Raw genomic sequence first — 21,364 nt, 5'->3', positions numbered from 1 at the left:
TACAGCCTTGACTTACTTATAACTAGCATGTGTAATGTTGAATTTAAAAAAATGGCTTTTCTATCTTTATGTAATTTTCAAAGTCTAATGTTAGAAAATAACTTTAGAAAAAGTGGTATGACTAACTCCACGTAATTTAAAAAATAACAGTTTTATTGACATATAATTTATATACAGTATGTGATACAATTCACCCTTTATTGAAGTGTTCAATTTGGTTTTTAGTATATTCATAAAATCATGCAGCTGTCACCACTGTCTGATTTTAGAACATGTACATTACCTCAAAAAGAAACCTTTATGCATTAACAGTCATTGCCTATACCTCTCACTTCCTATTCCTACCTTTCCCCGGCTCCTGGCAACCACTAATATACTTTCTGTCTCTGTGGATTTGCCTATTCTGGAAGTTTCCTATAAATAGAATCCTACAATATGTTGTCTTTTGTGACTGGCTTCTTTTACTTAGCATAATGTTCTCAAGCTTCATTTATCTTATGGCGTGAATCAGTACTTTATTCCTTTTTATAATCCATTGCGCAGCTATACCACATTTTATTTACCTATTTCTCAGTTGACGGACATTTAGGTTGTTCCCATGTTTGACTATTATGAACACTGCTATTAGACTATTACGTATAATGCTGCTATGGACATTTATGTACACTTTTTTTGTATGGACCTGTATTTTTTTTAATATATAATTTATTGTCAAATTGGTTTCCATACAACACCCAGTGCTCATCTCAACAGGTGCACTCCTGAATGCCCATCACCCACTTTCCCCTCTCCCCCAACCCCCCATCAACCCTCAGTTTGTTCTCAGTATTTAAGAGGCTCTTATGGTTTGCCTCCTTCCCTCTCTGTAACTTTTTTTTTTGTCCCCCTTCACCTCCCCCCTGGTCTTCTGTGAAGTTTCTCAGGATCCACCTATGAGTGAAAACATATGGTATCTGTCTTTTCTCTGCCTGACTTATTTCACTTAGCATAACACTCTCCAGTTCCATCCACGTTGCTACAAAAGGGCAGATTTTCAGAATTTTGATAGAGATTGTGTTGAATCTGTAGATCAATTTGGGGAGTATTGCCATCTTAACAATATTAAATCTTGCAAACCATGAGCATGGGAATGTCTTCCCAGTTTTTTTTTAGATCTTCTTTAATTTCTTTCAACAATGTTTTGTATTTTTCAGTGTACAGGTCTTGCATTTTTTTTGCAAAATTTATTCCTTAGTATTTTATTCTTTTTGATGCTTTTGTGAGGAGAAATGTTTTCTTAATTTCATTTTGAATTATTCATTGCTAATGTATAGAATATGATTTTTTATATATTGTTCTTTTTTCTTGAAGCCTTGCTAAACTCATTATAGTTTCTTTGTGTGTGGATTCCTTAGGATTTTCTATATGCAGGATCATGCCATCTGCAAATAAGATAATTTTACTTCTTTTTCAGTTTGGATACCTTATATATATGTATATATTTTTTTTTCTTGCCTAATTTCCCCAGGTAGGATCACAAATACAGTGTTGAATAGAAGTAGTGAAAATGGACATCCTTGTATTGTTGCTGATTAGAGAGAAAGCATTCAATCTTTCACTATTAAGTATGATGCTAGCTGTAGGTTTTCTGCAAATGCCCCTTATAAGATTGAGGGAGTTCTTTTTTATGGATAGTTTTGTTTTGTTTTGTTGTTTAAGATTTTTATTTAAAAAAAAATTTTTTTTTAACGTTTATTTTTGAAACAGAGAGAGACAGAGCATGAACGGGGGAGGGTCAGAGAGAGGGAGACACAGAATCTGAAACAGGCTTCAGGCTCTGAGCTGTCAGCACAGAGCCCGACGCAGGGCTTGAACTCACCGCGAGATCATGACCTGAGCCAAAGTCGGCCGCTTAACCGACTGAGCCACCCAGGCGCCCCTAAGATTTTTATTAAGTAGTGTCTACACCCAACATGGAGCTCAAACCCACAACCCTGGGAACAAGAGTCGCATGCTTTACCAACTGAGCCAGCCAGGTGCCCCAAGTTTGTTAAGTGTTGTTTTGTTTTTTTTATCATGGAATGGTGTGGATTTTCTGTCTCATCTTTTCCACTTTTGTTGAGGCAATCATGTTGTTTTTATATTCTATTAATATGGTATATTACATTAATTGACTTTTGGATGTTAAATTGATCTTACCTCCTGTAATAAATCCCACTTGGTCACAGTGTATAGTTTTTTTATGTTACTTCACTCAGTTTACTATTGTTGTGTTCAGGATTTTTGCATCAATATTATATGGGTCACTGGTCTGCAGTTTTATTTTCTTTTGATATCTGTGTTTGGTTTGGGTATCCAGCTAATACTGGCCTCATAGAATTAGTTAGGACGTATTCCCTCCTCTTCTGTGTTTTGTTGGTTTTTTTTTTTTTTTTTTTTTTTTTTGAGGCGGGGGGGGGAGACAGAGTGTAAGCAGGGGAGGGGCAGAGAGTAGGAGACCCAGAATCTGAAGTAGGCTCCAGGCTGACGCTGAACTCATGGGCTGTGAGATCATGACCTGAGCTGAAGTCGGAAGCTTAACTGACTGAGCCACCCAGGTGTGCCTCCTCTCCTGTTTTTTGAAAGAGTTTATGCAGAATTGGTATTAATTTTTCTTTAAACATAGGGTATCATTCATGTGTAAAGCCCTTGGGCCTGAGCTTTTCTTTATGGGAAGTTTTAAAGTTACTAATTCAATCTCTTTACTTGTTACAGGTGTATTCAGATTCTTTTTCTTCTTGAGTTAGTTTTAGAAGTTTGTGTTTTTCTATGAACGTTTCCATTTCATTTGGATTATCTAATTTGTTGCCATACAGCTATGTAATTTGTGAATATTTTCAGTCATTCTATGGGTTGTCTTTTCTCTTTCTTGATAGTGTCCTTTGATTCCACTTTTATTTTTGAGGTTAATTATTTGTTGATTTAAATAACCTTTATGCCTTGATTAAAAGTATAATCTCATGAAATTATGGTGACTTCTTGCTGTGAAATAGCAATTTGTGAATCTTAACGTACCTGTGAATATGCATCTCTGCTTTTCTTTTCTAGTAGCTGTTAATTAAGGAAGAAACTACTTCAAAAAGATACTTTGCCTAGAAATAAAATGAAAAAGAATCCTAAGTAAAGTTGATTAATTTACTGTTTTTTTCCCCTTTGCAGTAGAATGCATTAGTAAATATTTTATAATATACTTTATTCTAGGAAATAAAGTGAATAGTTTTTCTGTTAGTGATATCCATTATACTGAATACTACTGTCTTTCTGATATATGGGTATTTTACATTCTCTTATAAAAAGAAGGTCATTCTGTTTTTCTGTTTGTTCTGTTTTTTTGTTTTTGTTTTTGTATTTTAATTGTAAAGACAAAGCCACCTGTGCTTCTCACTCTTTGGGATTGAGGGAGTGATATTGATAACAGTTGCTGTGGCCAAGATTCATGTAGCAACCATGATAGCAGAAGGGGAGATTGAGGCTACATCTAACTTTTGGGGAAAATTTGTTTCAATGCAGTTTTCTTAAGATAACTTTTTTCAGTGGAGGAGGAAATTGAGGTCATGAAGAAAGAGAGAAGTAGATAAAAATCAACTGAATTTGAATCATGCAATAATGTATGATTTTCTGTTGACTTTATCTTTTATAGCTAATAAAAGCTATATGTTTAACTCTGTCCATATTCTTTATCTTTTTTGTTTTTTTTGGTTTTTTGTTTTTTGTTTTTTTTTGAAGCTTATAGTAGCTGTTGAACAAGAAGAAATTCCCAGACTTCAGGCCTTATATGAGAGAGGCCGGCAGAATGGTGTCCAGGGCTTAAGGCTAATCCAACAGGAGGATATAAAAAAGAAGGAACCATATTGTAGGGTAAGTGATTCACTAACTCTATGTACATGCTCACGGGGACATTTTTGTGTAGGGCTCAGTACTGTGACATGGAGGCTGAGGGTGAATTTATAGGAGGCATGAATTACTGCTTCTGTGACAGTGAGGTGACAGACACAAGAGGGCTTGCCATAAACTGAACACCTGATTTCTTCTTTCTTTGTGAGAAAATACCAAATCTGAAGAACATAAACAAAGGCAAGAGGAGGTCTGAGACCATATGGCATATTGGGAAAGCATTGAACAGTGAGGTATGGTTGAATCCTAGGATATGTAGGGAGAGATAATAGATGTGACTAGAAAGGCAGGATTAGGTGTGTGTAAAAGGCCTGATATTCCTGCTAATAGCTTTGAAATTAGTAGGCATGGGGAGCCACTGAAAATTTTTGAGGAGAGTAGCTACATTATCCATGAGTGTGAAGGGTAGGTTGTAGAGTATCTTGCTTAGAACATGCTATGGGGAGAACAGATCTTTTCTTTAGGAAAGAGACATGAATGATATTTTAATAGTTACTCTGCATATTGACTTTCTTTGATAGTCTTTCAGAGGCTATCAGTCCAACCCCCAGTTCCACTAACTGTTCTAACGAATGGCTGTTATCTCCTGTTCTGCCCGCCCCCTCCATTTTATTGACCATGTACAATAGCAGGACTCTAGGTACCGGTCCTAGAGAATGTGACTTTGAACTCACTGCCGGGCAATGCTTATCAAAAGCTTGGTGTATGGGAAATAAAAACACAATTTATGAGCAGTATCCTGAAGGATAGGTAGACCACTTATTCCCATATACAGTGGCACACCTTCACTGCACTGTTTGTCTCTCCCCATGCTACTCCTCTATCCCAAATTACTCTCCTTGAATTGCTCTTTGGTTTTATGGTGTCAGCCTAAGGAGAAGGTCATTGTGACACCGTGGCCTCTACTGTTAGGATGGGGTCAAGGACATAGGTTGTTCATTTTGTTACCCAACATCTCTCTCTCTGAAAACCCTCAGGAGAAATTTTCCTCAAACTTCATTTCTAAGAATAATTGTGTTCTTTCTGAGCACAGTTGGCTTGTTTTTATCTTACAAACACTGAATCATTTCATTGATTGTGTTGTTGTGTATGTCTTGACTGCCAGGAAGCTGAGAGACACATTTGTGCCCCACTCCTGCCAGATATTTAGGTCCTTAAGCATACGTTTTTATTTTTATGTCTTAACTTCCTTCTTCATTTCCTTATATCTTTCTACTCTCATTTCCTCTCTGCCTTGATTTTTTGGACTTTTTTTCATTTAATCATAACATATAACAATCATAAATGTACAGCTTGGTGAACTTTCATAAACAGCAGAACATTACCAGCCTCGCGGTATTCTCCTCAAGCCCCCTCTATCACTACCTTTCTCTTAAGAGTAAACACTATCCTCGCTTTTTACATCACAGGTTTGAATTGTATTTAAGTGGAATCATGTAGTATGTGCTCATTTTTGACTGAACTTAGTTATAAGTTTATAACTGTAGTTATAAGTTTCCTTGCTGTACTATTAATAGTCCATTGTATGAAGGTAGAGGTCAAGATACATTTTTTTTCCATATGGATACCAAATGACCCAGCACAGTTTATCAAAAAGACCATTATTTCCGCATTGCACTGCAGTCTTACCTTTGTGATATCTGGTGACTGTATGTGTGGGCTCTATGTCTGGACTCTGTTCTGTTACATTGTCTCTTGTTTTACCACTACCATAATATCTTAATTACCATAGCTTTTTAGTAGGCTGAAATACCTGGTACAGTAATTTCTTTAGTTTTGTTCTTCAACATTGTCATGGCTGTTCTTGGATCTTTGTATTTCTATATACATTTTAGAATTAATTTGCTAAACTCCGCAAGGTAACCTTTTGTGATTTTAATTGAGATGGCATTGAATCTGTAGGGCCATTGGAGACAATTTATATCTTCACAGTATTTAATCTTCCAATCCATCAACATAGTAGATCCACCTATTTATCTGTATCTTCTTTAATTCATTGCAAAAATGTGTTATAATTTTCAGTGCAGAGGTCTTTCATATCTCTTAGTTTCATTTCTAAGTATTTGATGTTTTTGATACTCTCATAAATCGTATTGTTACATAAAGTTCATGTTCTACTTGTATGTTGCAAATGTATGAAAATATAATTGATTTTTGACCTTGCATACATCTTAGTTGTTAAATTTACATATTCTCATAGTTTGTCTATACTTTATTTTATTCTTTTTTGGATTTTCTATTGACAGTAATGCTGTCTGCAAATAATTCTTTCTTTCCAATTCATATACTTAGCTGGCTCAATATGTAATGCTAGTGTCAATTGTTTTTAAAAAATTGTTTTTAAACGTTTACCCATTTTTGAGAAAGAGAGAGTGAACAAGTGGGGGAGGGGCAGAGAGAGAAGGGCACAGAGGATCTGAAGCAGGCTCTGTGCTGACAGCAGAGAGCCTGATGTGGGGCTTGAACTCACAAATCCTGAGATCATGACCTGAGTCAAAGTCAGACACTTAACTGACTGAGCCACCCAGTCGCCCCTGTTTTTAGAGAGAGCATGCATGAGTGGGGGAGAAGGGCAGGGGAGAGAGAGAGAATCTTAAGCAAGCTCCATTGAGGTGCCCGATGCAGTGGGATCATGACCTGAGTTGAAATCAAGAGCTGGGTGGATGCTCAACCAACTGAACCACCCAGGCACCTCTAGTATATATTGTTTTGTGTTCCTTGTTTGTTTTTACAAGCTGCTTCAAATCTTTTCTGCAAAAAAGACAAGGTAGAAATAGACTTTTTTCCCCTGAAGTTATCTTTACTTGTATAGTTGAAGTTGGGTTTAAATACATGGTTCTCTTGGGGCTCCTGGATGGCTCAGTCAGTTAAGTGTTGGAATTCCACTCAGGTCATGATCTCATGGTTCTTGAGTTTGAGCCTCTCATTGGGCTCTGTGCTGACAGCTCAGAGCCTGGAGGCTGCTTCAGATTCTGTGTCTCCCTCTCTCTCTCTGTCTCTCTCTCTCTGCTTCTCCCCTGTTCATGCTCTGTCTCTCAAAAATAAATAAATGTTAAAAAAATTTAAATAAAGAGTTCTGTCTAAAAAAAAAAAAAAAGAAAGAAACCAGCTTTTCACACATCATAAGGTTAAAGATGAGTCTGGATATTGTGCTATGCCCCTGATCATGTGATCTTTACGGGTCTCAGAATGAGGTAGATGAGCTATGTGTACATAGATCATCAAATTACATATCTACATGTATTTTTTGTCTTAAAAATGAATAAAGTGATTTAATTACTTTGCCAAGGTCACACAGCTTCTAAAGAGTCCCCTGCCCCCAGATCTGATTCAGAATTGGTATTTCTTCTATTCAGTTCCACCAACATTTTCTTCTTTACTAAATGCCAAATACTATGGTAGGTACTACAGATAAGAAGATGAGGAAGAAATGGTGGTCAACCTAAAGAAAGTTACAGTGTAGCAGAAGATGTAATTTTAATACAGTGATAAGTATTTTGATAGAACTGATACTCGGTTTATATCGATGTACAGAAAAGCTTTTAGCTTCATCCAGGAGTTTAAGAAAGCATTCTTTAGGTGAACCTTCACTTGAAAGATAAGTAAGGAGTGTAACTTATAAAGGAGGTACATCTTGCTTTTCTCTGCGGCCTCTGCAGAACTGATCTACTTTATATAATGCCACATTAGCATTATCTGACACTTTATATAATAGCACATTGTAATTATCTGTGCCTAGATATATTTCATGGTGGCAATGTATAGTGGAAAATACAGTCTGGTTATTTCAGAAAGGTCTCTTGAGTGAATTTCTCCCTTGTCCTTTAACCCTATGCTACTACCAGGACTGGTGGGCAAGATTTCTATGGTATGGGGTCATATCTGTTTCTTCCAGCCTCTCCACAAAGAAAAAATTTATCAGGGCAGCTCTAATAGGTCTCTTTTTGGACCAGGTCTCTTTAAGAAGGAGATTAAGTAGGGGCACCTGGGTGGCTTAATTGGTTAAGTGTCTGACTTTGGCTCAGGTTGTGATCTCTCGATTTGTGGGTTTGAGCCCCACATCGAGCTCTGCACTGGCAGTGTGGAGCCTGCGTGGGATTCTCTCTGCCCCTGGCCCACGCTCTCCCAAAAAAAAAAAAAAAAAAAAAAGATTAAATACCAAATACCCCCAAGGGGAGCATCTCAAAAAAATTTGTTAATGCTTATTTATTTTTGACAGACAGGGGATGGGAAGGGCAGAGAGAGAGGAAGTCACAGAATCCTAAGCAGGTTCGAGGCTCTGAGCTGTCAGCACAGAGCCTGATATGGGGTCCAAACTCAAAAACCACGAAATCATGACCTGAGCCAAAGTGGGATACTTAACTGACTGAGCCGCCCAGGCGCCTCCACCTTAGAAAATTTTTAAATGCCTTTGTAAACTTTGACTTTAGAGGATAGCTCTTGCCAATTCTCTGTCTGGGCAAATCCTGATTGCTCACTCTGACCTTAGCTTTCCTGATCTTGCTGCCCTTTCTTAAACACTGTTGGTTAACCACACATTCATCTGTTCCTCTCTCCTCCTGACTGACTTCCAACTCCCAGATTTCTGTGTCCTGCTTGCCTGGTTCTTTTCCAGCCACCTGACCTGCAGTGGCCTCAGATTTCAAGCTCTGACCTGCTAACCTGTATGGTGCATGCCCAGCCCCCTAGCTGACAGCCAGCTTGTCCACCAGTCCCATCCTGCGCCAGGGTATTGGATTGCTTAGCAGCAGTGACTCACTCCACCTTACCTTCCCCCAACATTTACGTAGAGTGGGGCACACCAACATCTCATGAGGAGCAAAACCGAGACTAGAAAGAGAAAGAAAAGAAGGGAGACCTTTAAGGGAAGGTAGAGAAGGGAGAATATCTAGTATGTTTAAAGACAGTCCTCAGAAGTTCATTCAGTAAATGTTTGAGTGCCTTCTGTGTGTCAGGCATTGTATTGGGTAATAGGAAAATAAGATGAATATGGAAGATATTTGGGTTTCTAAAAAACTATTGATATGAAGCACTTTTACAGCATGTTTTTGTCCCTCTGTTATCTTATTTGTCATGTCGTTTATGCAAATTGAGTTTTTGTGACTAAACTCTTGGTGTTATCCTAAGGTAATTTTTCCAAGGGTATTGTACCCTAAATATTGTTTATAGTTTGAAGTTGGATTATAACTATTGACTTGTGAATTTGGAAGTGGTCAGGCAATATAAGGTCTAATATAAAAATCTTAAACTTGTATCTACTACATTGAGACAGAAGGAATGATTTTTGTGTTTGGCAAATGATCTCATATTCTGGAAGCAAGAATAAAGTTTGCCAAATGTTGCTTTCAATTTGTGACAAGAGACTGTTGTGTGTTTTATGTGCCTTTTACCCCTGGTGTGATCTGGACATTTGGAATTAATGGTCAGGGATGGGTAGCAAAGTTAAAAGCTTTTAAAGGTTAAGCAAGTAAATGTATTGGAGTTGCGGTGGGACTGACTATAAGAATAAGATATTTAAAGTAATACTATCAGATATTATTGTAAAACTGCAACAACACCAGTTCCCTGCTGGCCAGACAAGAGAATGGTAGCATTTACCAGTCACACTCAGCTTCTCGGCATTAGTTGTACCAGGAACCAGGCTACCACCCTCTTAGGAAAGTTGATTAGCAGAACTGATACACTCACATACACAGTAAGGCAACAGAAAATGATGCTATTCCCAAGGATCCACCAAAATCTAGTCAATACTTGGTATGTGAAATTCTGTTCTTATTCTCTTTCTTTTTAAGTTTATTTTAGAGAGAGAGAGGGTGTGCAAGTCAGGGAGAGCGGCAGAGGGAGGGAGGGAGAATCCTAAGCAGGCTCCACGCTCAGCATGGAGCCCAGTGCAGGGCTCGATCCCATGAACCCAGGATCATGACCAGAGCCGAAATCAAAAGTCAGACACTCAACCAACCGAGCCATTCAGGTGCCCCTCTATTCTTATTCTTAAGAATTAGAAAAGGCCAATACACATTCAGCATTTGTTGAAAAAGTTAAACAAGTATGATTGTAGACCATTCATCTGTAGGGTTTAAGCATGTTTTGAGTGGCAAAACAAAAACAAACCCCACAAAACAACAATAAAAAACTCAGGCTATTAATTTCTTATATTACCTGAAGTGAAAGTTTGCATTAACTACCTAAAATCTCCATTCAGCATTTGTAGTCTTGAAGGTAAGAGTCTGCAGCAAATTAAATCAATGCTCTACAAATGTTGTAAAAAGCTAGAACAACTCTGAGTCTTCACTGAATGTGCATGGGAAAATCTCAGTGGAGTTTTAAAACAATCATATGGTGATACAGAATTTGACTCCGAATTTGACTCACTATCAGATATGGTGAGGGATGAATAAAACTGAAAAACTCGGGGCGCCTGGGTGGCGCAGTCGGTTAAGCGTCCGACTTCAGCCAGGTCACGATCTCGTGGTCCGGGAGTTCAAGCCCCGCGTCAGGCTCTGGGCTGATGGCTCGGAGCCTGGAGCCTGTTTCCTATTCTGTGTCTCCCTCTCTCTCTGCCCCTCCCCCGTTCATGCTCTGTCTCTCTCTGTCCCAAAAATAAATAAAAACGTTGAAAAAAAAATTTAAAAAAAAAACAAAAAAAAAACTGAAAAACTCATTGTAGCAGCCAGAAGAGCCCAGCAAAATTAACTTCCCTAGAGGAGAATTATTTCCTAAGTATAGAGATTTTCTTACTTAGCTAGTATTATTTCTTTATTTACTAGATACTTTATTCAACATCAAATTTAGGCACTGAATTTTTGGCAAGAAATGATAATACATGTGATCCATCAAAGTTAACAGTAAAAAAGTTCAGCCGCAAATAAAATTTATTGAACAACTATCCTCAATGATTTTTAATTGTATTATCTTGACTTTTTCATAAACCTTTCTCAGGGTCTAATGGCTATTGATTGTCCATACACTGGCATTGTGGACTATCGGCAGGTGGCTTTGTCATTTGCCAAGGATTTCCAAGAAGCAGGTGGCTTTGTCTTGACCAATTTTGAAGTAAAAGATATTGAATTGGCTAAAGAAAGTCCTTCAAGAAGTAAAGATGGTAAGCCATCCTTGTCTTTTCTTCTGAATACTAGTATTGACTTCTGAACCAACTTGGAACTAGTTTTGGCTAGCGTGGTGCTGGTGGGAGGGCCTCCAGGAACTAGGCTAAAGTAGGGTGCAAAGCTGGATGCATGTGCAGAAGGGATGAGTGTGAGATTGGACGTGGGAGAACTGGGGCTTCTGGTGAATCTTGTGCTGATAGAATTTGTCACTGATTGGACACTTCTGATTGGCGCTAAAACCTGAACTGCCAAGGCTGTTAATGGAAAACCAGCCCCCAGACACTTGCTTATTTTGTAGGTTACAGTCAAAATTCCTTGGGGATGCTTAGCAAAAATGCAGATTTGGGGGCACTTGGCTGACTCAGTTGGAAGAGCATGCAACTCTTGATCTCAGGGTTGTGGGTTTGAGTCCCATGTTAGGTATAGATATTACTTAAAAATGAAATCTTTAAAAAAAAAATGCAGGGACACCTGGGTGGCTCAGTTGGTTGAGTATCCGGCTTTTGGTTTCAGCTCAAACTTTCTCTCCAGGTAATATGAGAAATTAATAGCCTGAGTTTTTTCTTGTTGTTTTGTGGGGTTTTTTGTTTTTGTTTTTACACTCAAAACATGCTCAAACTCTACAGATGAATGATCTACAGTCATACTTATTTGACATTTTGGAATAAATGTTGAATGTGCAATTGGCCTTTTCTAATTCTTAAGAATAAGAATAGAGGGGTGCCTGAATGGCTCAGTTGGTTGAGTGTCTGACTTTTGATTTTGGCTCTGGTCATGATCCCAGGTCATGGGATCAAGCCCTGTGTTGGGTTCAGTGCTGAGCGTGGAGCCTGCCTAGGAATCTCTCTCTCTGCCCCTCTATCCTTTTCCCTCATGCTCTCTCCTTTTCTTTCTAAAAATAAATTTAAAAAATAATAATAAAAGTTAAAAATTTTTAGCATACTCAGTCTTAGTGGATCAGACTATCTGGAGACAGGGCACAACTGAGCCCTTTTGAAGTCCCCTTGCACCCCCCCCCCCATTGTAGACTACTTAGAGCTTGTTTTGTTTTGCTTTGTTGTGGGGACATTTTATTTATTTTTTTTTTTAAGTAGGCTTCATGCCCAGCATGGAGCCCAAGGTGGGGCACAAACACACGATCCTGAGATCAAGATCTGAGCTGAGATCAAGAGTTGAACATTCAACTGATTGAGCTACCCAAGCGCCCTGCTGACAATTTTTTTTTAAACCCAATAAATAGATTTGTAACCTTGAATTTTTTGACATTTTTGCTATTGGGAAATTTGAAGGAGAAAAAGTGTAGTGCTCAGTTCTTCCTTGACAGGTTTTTAAGGAGATCTGAGCCATCTGAATCATTTTCCCAGTGTCCTTCTGAATTGTAATATGATGAACAAAACTGTTAAATAATTAATATTGGTATAGGTAGGTAGCATAAAATCAAATTTATGATACAAATAGATTGTTTTTTTTATTTTTTATTTTTATTTTTGGGACAGAGAGAGACAGAGCATGAACGGGGGAGGGGCAGAGAGAGAGGGAGACACAGAATCGGAAACAGGCTCCAGGCTCTGAGCCATCAGCCCAGAGCCCGACGCGGGGCTCGAACTCCCGGACCGCGAGATCGTGACCTGGCTGAAGTCGGACGCTTAACCGACTGCGCCACCCAGGCGCCCCTCAAATAGATTGTTTCTTTACTTGATGTACACATGCTTTTTAAGACTTTGAGACCCCATGTGTCTGATTGGAAAATAATTTTATAAATAGTTTATGATTGGAACTTTTTGTGTTGCTTCTCTACACAACCCAGAATCTACGAAGACTCAGGTTACCTACACTTAGACAAAAAAGCATTCATTAGTCCTTTGTGAAAATACATACTGATTAATGATCTTTTACAAAATCGTTTCTAGGATTGTAGTTCAGAGAAAAGCCAGAACTGCTTGTGTTGGATCTGAAGTGGGGAGTGGTCTATTAGCATAGATTCAGTGAATTAAAACAAGTTTAAAAATATGCCAAGAGTTTTATATATTATCAAATATGAACTAGTTTAATCTTGTTGCTTCATAAAAAGCTTTAGAATGAAAGTGGGAAGCAGAAGAAAATTGTTTAAATTTCATACTAGTATAATATTTCTAATAATGTAGGCCTTATTTTACTAAAAATCTTTCACTAATTCTTTTTTTTTCAGGGATGAAATATCCAATTGTTATAAGGAATACAAAGGTAAAGATTCTTAAGCAAAACTACTTTATCTAATTTAACCCCCCTCGTCCCTCAAAAAGTTTAATCACAGCGCTGTTTTCTATGTGTGTGAATGAATTTTGTATAATGTAGAAGTTGTTCTGAGAGAAATTCTTTGAGGGCAATTCAAGAGCTTGCTTTCTAAGAAGGGTTTCAACTTGGAAATGTATTCACAAAGTGATTGTGCCAGCCAAGAATAGGATTATAAGCACTTGGAGTGTTTAAGGCAACACTGATAAATACTTTATTGCTCCGCCTACTTATCTGCATTTACTTATTAGCTTTCTACCAATTAGAGGACTTTGGTGGCAGGTAGATTGCTGAGAGGGAAATGAACTGGTTTCCTTCACCTCCACGTAGTCTAAAACAAGAGCTATTGGATGGCAGAGAAGCATTACATTTGCTGTGTGTTCTCTGAATGATCAGAGTTCAGTCAGGCAAGTTGAATCATTAATGAGGTTGTAGGATTCATTATAGGAATTAGGCATTACACAATTGTGAGGGCTTCTGGGGAAGCAAAGGCTCAGAAGGGGAGTTGGTAGATCAGAGGCATTTCCAGCCGGTCTGAGAAGCCAAGTGTGTCCAACTGCTAAAGTGGGACTGCAAATGGGAAGCTCATGAGGCATTCTGGGGGAGCTCTTGCCTCTTACCCAGGCAGTGGGCTAGGGCAACAGTTAGTCAGTAGGATCAGTATTTGGGAAGCAGAGCTAGATATAGAACTGTCATTCCCTGAGCAGTGAGTTTTGTCACCACATTGGACTAGAATGACCTTCAGAGAGTAGTGGCTGCTGCTTTACTTCTGCCTGCCAAATCATATGCAATTCCTATTTTGATCAATTTTAAGTTGGAACCATTACAGGGAAGGGAATTCTGTCAGTTACAGTTCCCACCTTAACCAAATTGACAAAGATAAATGCCTGCAGTCCATTCCTTTTCAACTTGGCATTCATTCACACCCCTTTTAACCACATGTAACTTCCAAGTACAGACAGTAGTAAAATTACTGTTCCACCTACAAGATGAAATTATCTTTTATACAACTGAAGACATGGTAACTCTTCGAAAAAGATAGGAAGTCCACTCAATCCATCTTTGGGTGATATTCATTTCTTTTCAGCTGAGTCACATTCCCTCTTTGAGATCCTTTAACTTAAATATTGAGATACAAGGTTAACCACTATTTAAACTTATTAGATCAATAGTTCTCAATTGGAGGTGATTTTGCTCCCAAGGGGATGATATTCAGCAGTGTCTGGAAACATTTTTGTTGGTACAACTGATGGAGGGGGTTAGCACTTCTGGCATTTAGCAGGTAGTGGCCAGGAATGCTGCTAAACATCCTGCAATGTGAGGAATAGGCCCCTATAACAAAGAGGTATCTGGCGTCAAATGTCTGTGGTACTGAAGTTGAGAAACGCTGTGTTAGATAATGGAGAAATGGTAGAGATGGTATTAATCTCTTTGGGTACCATAACAGAATACCACAGATGAGGTGGCTTAAACAGAAATTTATTTTCTCATAGTTGGAGTCTAAGCAGTCTAAGATCAAGGTGCCATCAGGATTGGTTTCTGATGAGCTCTCTCTTCTTGTCTTGTAGATGGTTGCCTTCTTGCCGTGTCCTCACATGGCCTCTTCTCTGTGCATGCACATGTGCAGAGAGAGAGCAGTCTCTGGTATTTCTTACTCTTATAAGCACACCAGTCCTGTTGGACAGATTAGGTGAGCTCAGTTAATCTTCATTACCTCCCCAAAGGCTCTTGTCTCCGAATGGCCACATTGGGAGCAGAAGCTTCAGTGTATGCCCTTGTGGGGGCAGACACAATTCAGTCCATAACAGTGAGGATAAAGAAAGAATTAATAATATATAGATAGTAATATAGATTACTAATATAGTATATAGATAGTATGTAGATTACTGATAGAGATATTAGTAATATATAGATAAATATATTTATTTCAAAGTCAGGAAGAAATATTCATAACTACTACAGTTCATAACCACTACGATCATGTGGTTATAGCTGATATTTATAATTTCCTTCTTTCACTCCGTATTCCATATTTCCTTTGCTCTTGGCAAGCATCTCAGCTGGTCATGTTCCAGTGTGGTGGGATAACTCAAACTTTCATTCCGAAAGTGTCCGTGCAATTAGCAGCCCTGCCTGTTTTGGGTTGTGGTAGTTTCCATTAACTTTTATATCAATCATAGGAGTACTAAGACATGCCCTAGGAGATCTATATTTGGGACGTATTTCTCTTTATCACCCACAAGCTCTCTGTGTGGTAGCAACTCTCATTCTCCTTGAGAGTTATTTTCAGTTTCCCATTAAGTACAGTAATCCCCTCTGCCTGTTCACTGATACAAGGAACTCAAAGTGGCCAGGTATGGCGGTGTCAACTTACAGGTTAATAGAATTAATTTTTTATTCTCTAATGGCAGCATTTCTCCCTTGGGAACTAAGACTTCTAGCCATCAGAGCCCGAAGTTGTGAAGATAGAAAGCAAAAATTTCATTAGTGGATTATTCTAATAGTAAGGAGCTACTCCCATTTCTACCTCTTGGTTTCTGGCTCTGGAGAAACAACACCATATATTAATCATATAGAACATCCTGGAAGACATTGCCCCAGACCTGCAAGGTGTTGCCAGTCAGCTGGTTTTGTTTTGCATCTTCAAAAAACCCGTTTTTCTTTCTGTCACCTAGCAGCTTCAGGATGATGGGGAACGTGGTCAAATCAGTGATCTCCACAAGCATGAGCTTATTGTTACACTTCATTTGTTGTAAAATAAGCTCACTGATCAGAAGTAATGCTTCTGGGCAAAATATCCTAATGGTGAATAAGGCATCCTGTAGGTTCACAGATAGTGGTTTCTTCAGAAGCATTGTGGGCAGGGAAGACAGATTTATATTCAGAACAAGTATCTATTTCAGTGAGGACTAAGTATTGTCCCCCCCCCCCCTTTTTTAAATTGAAGTGGCTCTATTGATCTCTACTATTGGCAGATTGAGCATTCAGCCATGGCTATGGACAGACCAGCCTTAGGGAGTAAGTCCATGTTGCTGAACCTATCACCACCTCCATCCTTTTTGCTATAACCATTTAGTTCATGAGGCTATTGGGTAAGGACAGGGATGCCTGGAGAAAGAGGCTAACATCCACAGAGCAGGTCATCTTGTCTACTGATTATCAAAATCTTCATCTGCCATGGTTCCTCTTCAGTGAGCATTCCTATGGAGCTCATATATCTTTTACTCTCTGAGCCTGTTTGGAAAGGTCCATTCATATACTTTTTTTTTTTTTTCCAGAGCTCCTTTTCCTAACTAACCAGCCATAGCATTAGTCATTGCACATGAAGCAATATAGATCCATACTTTTAGTCATGTCTCCTTCTAGGTAAGATATATAACAGGTATGGTGTTCAGATTTCTGCCTACCAGGAAGATTTCCTTTCACTGCAGTCTTTTAGGGTCACTCCTGAGTGGGACTCTGGTTTGTAGCTGTTTACTTTCCAGTGCCAGAATGTTGTGTGCAGAACTATTTGTAAATCAAGCCTGTAGTTTTTCTTCTTTGGTCAACTGATCATGGAGAACTTCTCATAGGGCCACAGGAGCAGCTTGAGAAGGAGGAAGTAATTTAGCAGGACTAGGGGCCATGGGAATTTGAGCCACCTGCCTCCACAATCTATGTGTGCCTGCAGGACCTGCACAACCCTAACCTTGTATATTCTGCTACCCCTTGATGACAGGGTACTGCTGTACACACCCAATTTTGTGGCTTGGTGAGTCAGACAACATACAGTTAATAATGAGTAGTTCACATGGTAACTTAGTGACCTGTGGTCAAGTGTTGAGTCAAAGCCAGAAGTACTTTCTCAAAAGGAAGACAGTTATCTGCAGAGGATGGTATAACTCCTCCAAAATCCTAAAGTTCTGTGCTGTGATTTGGCTATAGGGACCTAGCAAAGTCTCCATAAGACATCACTATTTGCCATAGACACCCTGATTACCATCAGATCCACTGGGTCATGTGGCCCAGGTGACAGTGCATCTAAGATTTCCATTCAAAGAAGGATTAAAAGTCTGTTTCTACCCTTGCCCTCATCGAAGGGCCATCTTCACTAGAGTATGGCATCATGTGATGGAGGATATGCAGGGGCCTCTGGGATGCCAGTGAGTATGTATTTCAACCCCAGATGCTATAACTGTTGCCTTTTATTTGGGCATTTACTTTTAGTATAGTTAGATATAATGTAAAAATTTTGAGTCAGCTTATCAAATTGAACTTCTGTGCTTTTATGAGAGGTTAAAGAGATTAAATTAATAAATTTGGAGGGAGAGGTTTTGCAAACTAAAGATTTATACATATTAGGAAAAAGTTTGTTTTACTTCTGAAATAGCAATAGAGATACATAGTTTGTTTTTTTTAAAAGAGATTTTTGTTTGAACAAATACATCATTCACTGTTTATCTAAATCTCCATTTTGGATGTGAAATTAATGTATTACTGAATTTAGTTATTATTTCATGTGTAGCATAAAATGATTTCAGGGACCTATGATAGGTTTTAGTCATTTCTTCCTTTGGAATTGTTCCTTGAGTTTTTTAAAGAGAACTTCTAGGTTGTTGCATACTGGTACCATTCTATAAATTCTCTTATCTTTACATTTATCCAGAGTTGTATTTACAATTTATGTTGCAAGAACAAAAGAATTGCTGACCTTTCAAGTAGGAACTAGTAAATTTATATCACATAAAAATCTTTCTTGTACTTCTGGTATAACTCTAGATGAACAGGAAAGATATGAACCTATTTTTTTTTTTTAATTTTTTTTTTCAACGTTTATTTATTTTTGGGACAGAGAGAGAGCATGAACGGGGAAGGGGCAGAGAGAGAGGGAGACACAGAATGGGAAACAGGCTCCAGGCTCTGAGCCATCAACCCAGAGCCTGACGCGGGGCTCGAACTCACGGACCGTGAGATTGTGACCTGGCTGAAGTCGGACGCTTAACCGACTGCGCCACCCAGGCGCCCCGATATGAACCTATTTAAAAGAAGGCATTTTTTGTTTTTGTTGACATAGCTCTTTTGACTTCAAGGGTTTTTAAACTATTATGGTTTAGTCTAGCTAATTTGACTTCATTACAAAAAAGTTTCATCTGACTTTTGTCTGAAGTGTGAGTTGTATAACTCAAAAAGAAGCTAGGGGTGGGTGGATGACTCAGTCAATTAAGCCTCCTGACTCTTGATTTCTGCTCGGGTCATGATCTCACAGTTGTGGGTTCGAGCTCTGCATAGGGCTCTGTGTTGTCAGCGCGGAGCCTGCTTGGAATTCTCTTTCCCTTTCTGCCCCTCCCCCGTTTTCTCTCTCTCAAAATAAATAACTAAACTTAAAAAAAAAAAGAGGCTTACCTTTGCAGCTAGGCAAAAATAGGATGTAAAGATAGAATAAGGCTGAATCAATAGGGGCTGGAAAGAAATGTTGTTGAGACAGGTAAGAACTCTGAGGCTTCAGAAACAGGTTGTCTGGGAAAGAAGTCTAGGGACAGCAAATTACTTGGAGCAAGGAGGTGCTAGTTGTTTACTCTGTAAAAATTAAAGAGATGGGAATTAAAGTATAGTGGGGAATTGGGGTTAAAGGAAACCATTTAGGAACTAGGGTGGCAAATTGACTAACCCTGGCAGGATAAGGCAGAAAAATATGCAGATGATCACAAAATAAAATGTATGGGAAAACGCAAACAGCCTAAGATTAGTGGTCTCCTAGTCACTAAAGCAAACCTTGACGATAGTGTGTGTTCTCAGTAAATGTGGACTGAAAGGATAACATTTCAAACATAGCCTCAATTTGCAAAGCAGATATTGATCAGGAAGGAGAAATCGGTTGATGGGTAGGATACAGTTGGAATTGAGCTAGATTATTGAGTGTGAGCAACCTGAGAGCAACAGGGTTAACTCCTAGATAAGATGGGAGAAGCTGTCTGAAATACAGAAGAGGCCAAATTGGGGGGAACCATCCAGCTAAATGAAGTTTGTTTCTTAATATAGCAAATAGTTAAGTTTGATGCTAGGTCTTAGTAAAATAGGAGTGTGTGTTTGTCTAATTTAAGTATCCTTGCAGGGTCATTGATTGTATCTCTAAAGTATAAAATTTAAGGTGACATCCTCCTACGTGCCACTACCGTAAGTTTCTAGCTGCTACCTAAATGCTGCAGAACTTATTTTGCTGATACTTGTATTTGATTTCCTCTTTTAAAAGAAATAGAGAAAAGTTCATTTCTGTACCCTTATTATCTTTTCTGTCATCTTTTACCCCCCTTGACCTATTTTTCTCCTCATTGCTTTCTACTCATATTTTCTTTTGCACTAGGGAGAGGAAGTTCAGTGTCAGTATGTGGTGACATGTGCAGGACTTTACTCTGACCGTATTTCAGAGCTGAGTGGCTGTAATCCTGATCCTCAAATTGTGCCATTCCGAGGAGATTACCTGATTTTGAAGCCAGAAAAATGCTATCTTGTAAAAGGAAATATTTATCCGGTAGGTAATGATGTTTCTGCCTTCTTACCCTTCTCAAGATGACTATGGGCAAAAAGGAAATGAAACAAAAACTTTTACTTGGGTCAGAAGTAAGAGCTATTTTGAAGGGCCTTTTGGGCAAGTCTTTCACCTGTTTCTTTTGTTATTAAATCTTTAAATCTTTATCCTAAAATCAGAGTTATGAAATTATAATTAACTGCCCACAAGTGCATGTCTCTAGAAAGCATGAGTGCACCTCAGGAAGGGCTATCAAGAAGGAACCTAATTCTTCCTCCTTTCTGATGAAAGGGGCACTCATAAGGGAACTTTCCCTTACAAGATGCCCAGACACCCACCTGTCTTTCTTAGTTCATTATCGATAGGTGCAGGAAAGGGGATGTGGTTACTATAGTTTCATGGTATAGACAGAACCATTTAAATGAAGAATTCATTCTTCTCTCTGGAACTACTGGGTTGAACCAGGTGAAATTGCCACTATTCAGCTATTTAATGTTTTTGATGGTGCCAAAACATACATTTCATCTGCCTTAACCTATTGCATTTCCACTTTCCAAAAGCCTGTACTGTAAATGTGTGTTCTTTTTCTGACAGCTCTGAGATTTTACTTGCCAGACACATAATTGCTAGTTGGTGGGTGAGGGGCTGGGAAGTGGGGAGTAACCTGAACTAGGACGGTTCTCTCTCTTTCTCTCTCTTTTTATTTCAACCTAGAAAGAGGAACACATGGGACAGTGTATATTGGTATCAATAGTATCAGTGTTTCCTGTGTGGCATTTCTAGGCAGAAGCATGTATACATAGAAAGAAATACCTGAGTAGCAGATCAAAAGTAATGCAAATTAAATGCATGGGAAGAAAGTGTTTTATATTACCAGTTGCATGTTTGCACGTTTAATAGACTGCAGTTTGAAGTGGGGCTAATAACTCTTTACCATGTTAAATCCATAGGTCCCAGATAGCCGGTTTCCTTTCCTAGGGGTTCATTTCACACCAAGGATGGATGGCAGTATTTGGCTAGGGCCTAATGCAGTTCTTGCCTTTAAACGAGAGGGCTACAGACCCTTTGACTTCAGTGCCAGAGATATTATGGATGTAATTATCAAGAGGTAACTTTATTTACTTAAAAAAGATTTTATATGCTTATATTTTTAAGATGGGAAATTTTGTCTTTCTTGATAATTCTGTTTATTGCGTAAATCCTCTTATTTGTGATTGGTATGTTGATTTTTTTTTAATTAATCTGGATTCAGAGTTTCATGTAATACACGTAATGTTTTAACTACTTAAAGAAAATTCTGATGAGCCAGGGTGGTGTCTTGGTCAAAAAAACAAGACCAGAAGCCAAACACATATCTGACAACCCAAATCTTGTTTGGCTAATCTTCTAGTTGAGTTTGGAAAAAAAAAAAAAAAAAGTTTCTTTCAAAATCAGTAGATGGCTTACTTTGATAAGATCATTTCCAACCAGTCACCATCATTTTGAAAACCACTGGAGAAATTGCTGATAACTAGTGTTGTTTCCTTTTGTGGAAAACTGACAATAAATTGTGTTGACCTGTATGGCAGAT

The 21,364-nt window shown here is 38.5% G+C and overlaps 1 protein-coding gene across 4 annotated transcripts in view; it reads left to right on the top strand.

The window, feature by feature from the left end:
- Positions 1–21,364, top strand: part of L2HGDH (L-2-hydroxyglutarate dehydrogenase) — a 40,409-nt gene that overhangs the window by 4,751 nt on the left and 14,294 nt on the right. For 2 of the 4 annotated variants that reach the window (XM_027065677.2, XM_015080094.3), the window contains exons 4-8: positions 3,745–3,876; positions 10,852–11,014; positions 13,207–13,241; positions 19,630–19,797; positions 20,745–20,902. In XM_027065677.2, the coding sequence (XP_026921478.1) occupies positions 3,745–3,876; positions 10,852–11,014; positions 13,207–13,241; positions 19,630–19,797; positions 20,745–20,902 (656 nt within the window). The remainder of the gene's footprint in view (positions 1–3,744; positions 3,877–10,851; positions 11,015–13,206; positions 13,242–19,629; positions 19,798–20,744; positions 20,903–21,364) is intronic. The other 2 variants (XM_015080092.3, XM_015080093.3) reach the window with 2 other exon arrangements.

The sequence above is a fragment of the Acinonyx jubatus genome, chromosome B3, assembly GCF_027475565.1.
Source record: "Acinonyx jubatus isolate Ajub_Pintada_27869175 chromosome B3, VMU_Ajub_asm_v1.0, whole genome shotgun sequence".
Taxonomy (NCBI): Eukaryota; Metazoa; Chordata; class Mammalia; order Carnivora; family Felidae; genus Acinonyx; species Acinonyx jubatus.
The sequence above is the reverse complement of the archived record's forward strand: the minus strand, read 5'-3'. Positions and strand labels throughout refer to the sequence as shown.